The 7,428-nt window shown below is 38.9% G+C and overlaps 2 protein-coding genes across 3 annotated transcripts; both read left to right on the top strand.

Moving 5' to 3' along the window:
• The first annotated feature begins 2,253 nt into the window (after positions 1–2,253).
• Positions 2,254–7,177, top strand: LOC122309343 (protein FAR1-RELATED SEQUENCE 5-like). 2 transcript variants are annotated; one of them, XM_043122816.1, is made up of 8 exons: positions 2,254–2,696; positions 3,591–3,662; positions 3,745–3,870; positions 3,955–6,277; positions 6,390–6,461; positions 6,592–6,657; positions 6,738–6,814; positions 6,959–7,177. In XM_043122816.1, exons 2-4 carry the CDS (start codon positions 3,600–3,602, stop codon positions 5,410–5,412), a joined length of 1,647 nt encoding a protein of 548 aa, XP_042978750.1. In that variant the 5' UTR covers positions 2,254–2,696; positions 3,591–3,599; the 3' UTR covers positions 5,413–6,277; positions 6,390–6,461; positions 6,592–6,657; positions 6,738–6,814; positions 6,959–7,177. The 2 variants fall into 2 exon arrangements, with proteins under 2 accessions (XP_042978750.1, XP_042978751.1); XM_043122817.1 differs by lacking the exon at positions 2,254–2,696 and having other exon boundaries at positions 3,659–3,662; positions 3,963–6,277.
• Positions 5,630–6,461, top strand: LOC122309494 (protein FAR1-RELATED SEQUENCE 6-like). The gene is made up of 2 exons (XM_043123001.1): positions 5,630–6,277; positions 6,351–6,461. The coding sequence occupies exons 1-2, from the start codon at positions 5,630–5,632 to the stop codon at positions 6,459–6,461; spliced, it is 759 nt and encodes a 252-aa protein (XP_042978935.1).
• Positions 7,178–7,428: the final 251 nt, after the last annotated feature.

The following is a 7,428-nucleotide window of genomic DNA, read 5'->3' as shown; positions in this document are numbered from 1 at the left end:
CCAACGGGTTAGTGAACACATCCGCAAGTTGATCTTCGCAACTCCATAATTGAACTTGAAGAGTCTTTACAGCTACTCTATCTCTGACAAAGTGGAAGTCCACATCGATATGCTTGGTTCTTGAGTGATAGACAAGATTGGAACTTAAGTATGTTGCTCTAAGGTTATCACACCATAGAATAGGTGGTTGAAACAGTGAGAATCCAAGATCTTTGATCAATGTCTGTAACCAAATAAGTTCTGCTGTTGTGTTGGCCAAAGATTTGTATTCGGCCTCAGTGCTTGAGCGAGCAACAGTATATTGCTTATGGGAACTCCAAGAAATGAAGTGATTGCCCAAAAATATACAGAAACCTCCTGTAGTTCTCCGATCATCAGGACATCCAACCCAGTCTGCATCTGAGTATGCATGAAGTGTAAAACCAATTTTTTTTTTTTTTTGTTGAGAAAAACAAGCCATGATTAATGGTGGATTTGAGATATCTGATAATTCTGTTTACTGCTGTCTAGTGAGTGTTTTTGGGTAGGGGTGTACAAAAAACCGATAAACCGCCTCAGACCGACCGGAACCGACCTAAGGACGCCGGAACCGGCCAAGAACCAGTCGGCGATTGAGGCAATTTCTCATGAACCGACATCGGTCGGTTCGGCGTGCGGTTCCGGTCTAAATAAACCGCTAAACCGACCGACCGTTAAGTTATATATATTTTCCTTTTTATACATATAAAACGACGCCGTTTCACTTTAATAATTGAAACGGCGTCATTCTCTGACGTCTTAACTTATTTAGTTTAAATGTAAACGGCAGTTTGGCGCCGTTTGGTATTAGGGTAAAATACCACCCCTTCCCCCTTCGGCCTTTCCATTTCCGTCTGGGGTTTCCGAGTTTCTGAAAATAGAAACCCCCATCCTCCATACGGCCAACGATCGCTTCTCCTGCGTCTGGCCCTCTCCCGCTCACTGCTCAGCTCCCTGCGTCTGGCCCCTTCTCGGATTCCCAGCCTCTGCTCGACGGCGCGACGCCCCTTCCTCTATCGGTGATTTGGATTTGGGTAGGATCTTGCTATTTACCAAGCTTTTTTTTTTTTTTTTTTGGATAGGATATTGCTATTTAAATTTTACTAAGTTGGATTTGGGTTATATATGAGTAACGAGTTAGCTCTAATTTAATTTAGATTAATGTTTATTTTTAGTGTTATATAGTCCCGAATATGATATATGTTTAAGTGTTATATAGTCCTGAATATTAATGCTTTTTAGTGTTATTTTTAGTGTTATGATATCTGTTTATAACTTTATATAGCTCCCATGTGCAAATGATAAGTTCGTGAAAATAGTGTTATAGAGTTGGTTTTCCCATCTTACACAAAATGAATCTCATCAAATTAAAATTTCAAATGTAAGGTTGCTTCGCTCTTGTATAATAGTAGTGTGGAAGCATTCTTTATGAGTTTTTAACTTCTTGAGTTTCTTTGTCATTATGCTTATAGTTTGAGGTGCTCTTGCAATTCTTGTTTGTTTTGCTAATGAGGTACTTGTTATTATTTATTTTTATGATTGCTTAATTCAGAGAAGAGGAGGGAGAGAAAGAGAGATAAGACAATAAAATGAATAAATGATAAGTTCAATTTCAAATTGTTGATTTGCTTTCCTGATGAGGCCTAACCCACCCCACACTTTTTCTTGCCTGTATTGAACTGTAATATTTGTTTCTCTCCCTTTTATATATTATTTTGTTGGTGCCGTGAATGATATAGGCAAAACTTTGTTCTCTTGTTGATGCTATTATTAGTTATTGTTATTTTTATCACCATATATTTTACTGTATCAACTATGTTTCTTAATTAATTTTGAAATTAATGTTTCATATGTTAGATGGATTCCTCATCAACTCCAATTGATCTTGATAATGATGAACAAACCGTTAATTTGGGAGAGACCCAAACACCAAAACCTTCAAGTGCTCCTAGTAGTACTTGTCCACTTCCTAGGAAACGGAAGGGGAAGGACCCGTCAGTTGTTTGGGATCATTTTATAAAAGTTTAGGGTTGTCCCGTAGATGATCCGAAGGCTAAGTGTAACTATTGTGGCAAGATTTATGCTTGCCACTCAAAGAGGAATGGGACTTCATGTAACAGCCCGCTAGAAATTCAATTGTGAAATTTCTATTAACTTAGGAACCTCGTGAAAACCCCATAAGTTTTCACAAATCCATTAATCGTATCACTACTGCTACATACAGTCGGGGCGCAGTCGTTGACCGCCACGTCGGATTATGTAAAAAAAAACAAAATTGGACGGAACCCTCGAAATAAGAAAGCATTTTCCAAACTCAAAACAGAGTTTTGGTCGTCCGGTTCCCTCTGCCTCGCGTTCGATCATACTTCTACGTTGGTCGGTCGTCTGGGTTGCTTCCGGCTCCATCGTCGTAGCATAGAAGTTCTGAGCAACATTTTTCCAGTTCCGTTGTGGGTCGTGTTCGATCAGCAGTTGGTAGGTTGGAAGAAATATTTCTCCATCGTCCATCGTCCATCGTGGTGATCGTGAGCTGCTGCTGCTTCCATCCTTTTAGTAGCGTAGAAGATTTGTGTACAAGAGGGAGAAACAAACAAACCCGCGGGAAACCGTAACCGAAGCTGCAATGCGCTGAAACAGAGCTCCATTTTGTGAATCCGGGACCGTGGGTCTCCATTTTGGTGTGTATTTTCATGTGTGTCTCTATTTTCATGTGGGTATTTTCAGTGTATTTCTGCTTCTTCTTGTAAGATTGAACTAGTTATTTATTTTTGTTTTGTTTGGTCAGTGTTTTGGTGTGTATTTATTTCTCTATTTTGGTGTGTATTTATTTCTGCTTCTTCTTGTAAGATTGAACTAGTTATTTATTTTTGTTTTGTTTGGTCAGTGTTTTGGTGTGTATTTATTTCTCCATTTTGGTGTGTATTTATTTCTGCTTCTTCTTGTAAGATTGAACTAGTTATTTATTTTTGTTTTGTTTGGTCAGTGTTTTGGTGTGTATTTATTTCTCCATTTTGGTGTGTATTTATTTCTGCTTCTTCAGTGTTTTGTAAGATTGAACTAGAGATCATATGAGGTGTTTGTTTGGTCGTTTTGTTCTTTTAAAAAAGCAAAGATCCTGTGACAATAATTTAGAAAATTTTATCGGGTGAACCATTTTACAGTGCTCAATATTAATAAAATAAGAAAAACAGTTTGAGCGAATATTATTCATCTTTTCCTGGTGGTTGATTTTTTCTTTTTCGTGCTGGTAAGGACGTGATGGGGAGTGGTGGTTCCAGCGGAGGGTCTGCTAGTTTGGTACGGGGTTGAATTGTTATGGTTGAGAAGGAAATTAGGTTATGGCCGACTGGTATGGAGTAGGATAATTTTTTTGTTTTCCACTCCCTCTCTCCATTTGGAAGTTTTATGCTGTCAATGGGAACATTTTCGCCATAATACATTATTCTAGTCATATTTTATTGTTGACTAAAATGCTTAAGAAGTTTAGGTAGCCCAAGGGTTTAATGGATGTACAACTGTGATGATTTTGGTCCGATAAAATTGGATGTACAACTGTTTTATGTGTATTTCAGTTTGTCAGCATGGGAAAAGGGGAAGAAAACCCATCTCCTTCAACATCATCTAGCTCCAATCCCCCAAGCTCGGTAAGTTATGACATTTTTTACATTTTTGTAGATTCATAAACGCTCCAATACGGCTAACACATCATTCTAATTTTTATGCTAGGACATCCCAACAACTACTCCAAATCCCCCAAATTACATCCACAGTTACTATGGAGCAATGCCTGCTTGGTCACCGGCTTTTATGCCATATCCGGATATATATCATTATCCAACCAACATGCAGATGGTGATGCCAACCTAGATATTGTCCCCTTTTTTTCATTTGTTTTTCTTATGTTTATGGAAGTTTAATTGCTCTATTTTTTGGCAGAATGATAGTTACCCATTTGAACATGGGATGGGAACTCCAGTGGAGCTCATGGATACAAGCCCCAGAACCGAAGAAAGAGTTGGTCAAGAGGATACAGCCAGTTTTAGGGAAACAGGAGCCCCGCCATGTTCCACCTCTAGAGTTGATGAACAATGTGAAGAAGATAGGACGATGAATTCACCAGAAACTGGTGATGGCACTGCTGAGACACCTGAGTGTGACGAAATGTATGGTGGTGATATGATTGGGGAGCCAAAAGTGGGGATGGAGTTTAATTCTTTTGAAGAATTAATGAGCTATTATAAGCTATATGCTAAGAAATGTGGGTTTGGATCCATGACACAAAGAAGTGAGAGGGATGCCGATGGAGTTGTGAGATATGTGACCCTTGGTTGTGCCCGTGGGGGAAAGGCCCGGAATAGGACGATGAATGTCGCGAAACCATGCCCGACAGGAAAGACTGATTGTAAGGCAAGGATTAATGCCTTAAAAGTTGAAGGAAAATTACGGGTGACCACAGTCCATAATACCCATAACCATGGACTAAGTCCACATAAATCCCGCTTCTTCCGATGTAATCGCCAAGTTAGTGAGGCTGTAAAAAGAGTACTAGATACTAACGACTTGGCTGGCATCCGAATGAACAAGAGTTTCGGATCTCTTGTGGTTGGTGCGGGAGGATTTGAGAACCTCCCATTTTTAGAAAAAGACTGTCGCAACTACATCGATAAGGCAAGACATCTCAGACTTGGAGCAGGTGGTGCTGGAGCGCTTCGAGACTACTTCTCTAGAATGCAATACAAGAATCCAGGATTCTTTACCTTGATGGATTTAGATGATGATGGGAGACTAAAGAATGTATTTTGGGCAGATCCACGGAGTAGAGCAGCTTATGAAGCTTTTGGTGATGTGGTAACATTTGACACCACGTACCTGACAAACAGATATGGGATGCCCTTCGCACCCTTTGTGGGTGTAAACCATCATGGCCAGTCGATTCTCTTGGGAGCAGGGTTAATTTCGAGTGAGGACACCGAGACTTTTACATGGTTATTTCAAACATGGCTGCAGTGTATGAATGGTATAGCCCCGCCGGCTATTATCACTGACCAAGATAAAGCAATGAGAAATGCTATATCTATTGTATTCCCTAATAGCCGGCATAGATTTTGCCTGTGGCATATTCTGAAAAAAGTCCCGGAGAAGCTTGGATCCCATCGTGCCTACAAAAGTGGCTTGAAAACTCAACTAATGAAATGTGTGTATGATAGTCAAAACATTGAGGAGTTTGAGAAATCGTGGGAGGATTTGATATGCACATACTCATTGGAAGAAAATGTCTGGTTGAGTAGTTTGTATGCTGACCGCGAAGCAGTGGGTACCGGTATTCCTAAAAGACTATTTCTGGGCTGGCATGAGTACTACACAACGAAGCGAGAGCATGAATGCATTTTTTGACGGATATGTTCATGCAAAAACTAATTTAAAGGAGTTTGTGGACCAATTTGACAATGCCTTGAAAAAGAAGATTGAGAATGAAATCAGCTCGGACTTCCACTCATTTGGTGTTTCCATTCCTTGCATATCTAGATCTCCAATCGAGAAGAGATTCCAAGAGTTGTACACAAATGCAAAATTCAGGGAAGTGCAGCAGCAAGTTATGGGTGTGCTCGATATGGATCCATCATTACTTAGACACGATGGTGTGACAAAGACATATTTGGTAGAAGATGAAATTCGTGTTGAGGAGTTCACTAAACATGTTACATACTATGTGGACTTTAATGTGAAAGAATGCGATGCTAAGTGTTCGTGTGGGTTATTTCAGATGAGGGGGATACTATGCAGACATATCTTGGCCATATTCAAGTCTAATGGGATAAAATCATTGCCAAATAAATACATTTTAGATCGATGGAGGAAGGACATCAAACGGAGATACACGTTAATCCACAGTAGTTATGACACTGGTAGTCAACGGGAAGATACTAACAGATATTCTAGTCTATTGAATATCTGTTATCAGATGATTACCCTTGCAGCAGGTTCGAAAGATCATACTGAGGATGCTACTAAAAAGTTATATTCCATGATTGAGTTATATCATCACGAGCATCCAGCCCCTCCAATGACTCAAACGGGTTCTGATTTTGGTTGCACACCAAATGCCACAGTTGGTAGTTCTCAGCAAGTACTCAGTCCAAGAGTTGTGCGAGGAAAAGGCAGACCCCCAAGTCTGAGAAGAGCATCTAGGATGGAGCATGCTTTACGAAAAGTAAAAGCGAGGACGAATAAAACAACTGTAGAGGGAAAACGTAAAGAGGTGAGGACGACATTAATAACAATAATATTTGCCATTTTTGTTAATTTGAAAGTATTTCTTGTTGAAAATATAGATAGATTTTGTAACTTTATTCGAAATACTTGATAACCAGCGAGATGGAGGATATAGGCCAGCCCAGGACACGCATAGGAATTTATTTGGACCATCTGAGATAGATATCTAGGTATACACATGTTTTGATTAATTCAGAAATTGGAAGTTTGTTTGTTAAAGTATGTACATCTTGCAATACATTTCTTATTCTTGGGAAATTACTGAAATTTCAGCCATTTTTGTTACGTATTTATTACTAGACTGTCGCAATGAGCTCAGCTCTACACATGAGTGGAACCCAAAATATGGTCGGGAGTCAAGAAAGTGTAATATTTCTAACCTACTTGCATTTAGTCTAATAGTTACGTAAAAGTCAAAATATGACTGTGCTATTTATTACTTACAGATGCAACTCGGGTTTGATGGATCACAAAGTGTGCAACATGGGTTCAACATGAGTGGAAATTAATGCAATGAGATATGGTAAGCTCAGATAATGGAAGTAATTATTTGTGTTGGAGTTCATATATTGTAGCACATATATTGATGAATGTGACTGAATTGTATGGTTGGGAGATATGATGGGTTTGTAAATCTGACTTCTCTTTGAATATTTTTAATTTACAGGGATGCAGGAGTATTATTTTGTGCGGATGTGAGTTGCTGATTTTTACTAACTGGTGGGATTCAGAAAGTTTTTATGGATGTTAATGGAAGTTTATTTCTATTTCCATTAATCTGTGGTTTTTTCATTGAAACAAGTTGATGAAAGTGAGTGGCTTGGAGCAGAGGGCTCCTGCTAGTTTGCTTTGTATTTTGTGCCATTAAGTTTTAGGATGCACAATCTGTTTTGTGCATCATCTAACAGAGAATTTGACATTCTGATTTTGTGCATCATGTTTCAAAATGCACAAATCTGTTTTACAAATCCTGTATACAATCTGTTTTGTTCAGAATTTGACAATCTGAATTATCTGGTCATGTTTCAGAATATTTCCAATCTGTTTTGTGCATCATGTATTATAAACACAATCTGTTTAGTTCAGCATGTTTCAAAATGCACAATCTGTTTTGTGCATCATGTACCAAAATTGAAA

The sequence above is a fragment of the Carya illinoinensis genome, chromosome 5 (genome assembly GCF_018687715.1).
Source record: "Carya illinoinensis cultivar Pawnee chromosome 5, C.illinoinensisPawnee_v1, whole genome shotgun sequence".
NCBI lineage: Eukaryota > Viridiplantae > Streptophyta > Magnoliopsida > Fagales > Juglandaceae > Carya > Carya illinoinensis.
This window is presented reverse-complemented; position numbering and strand designations above follow the sequence as displayed.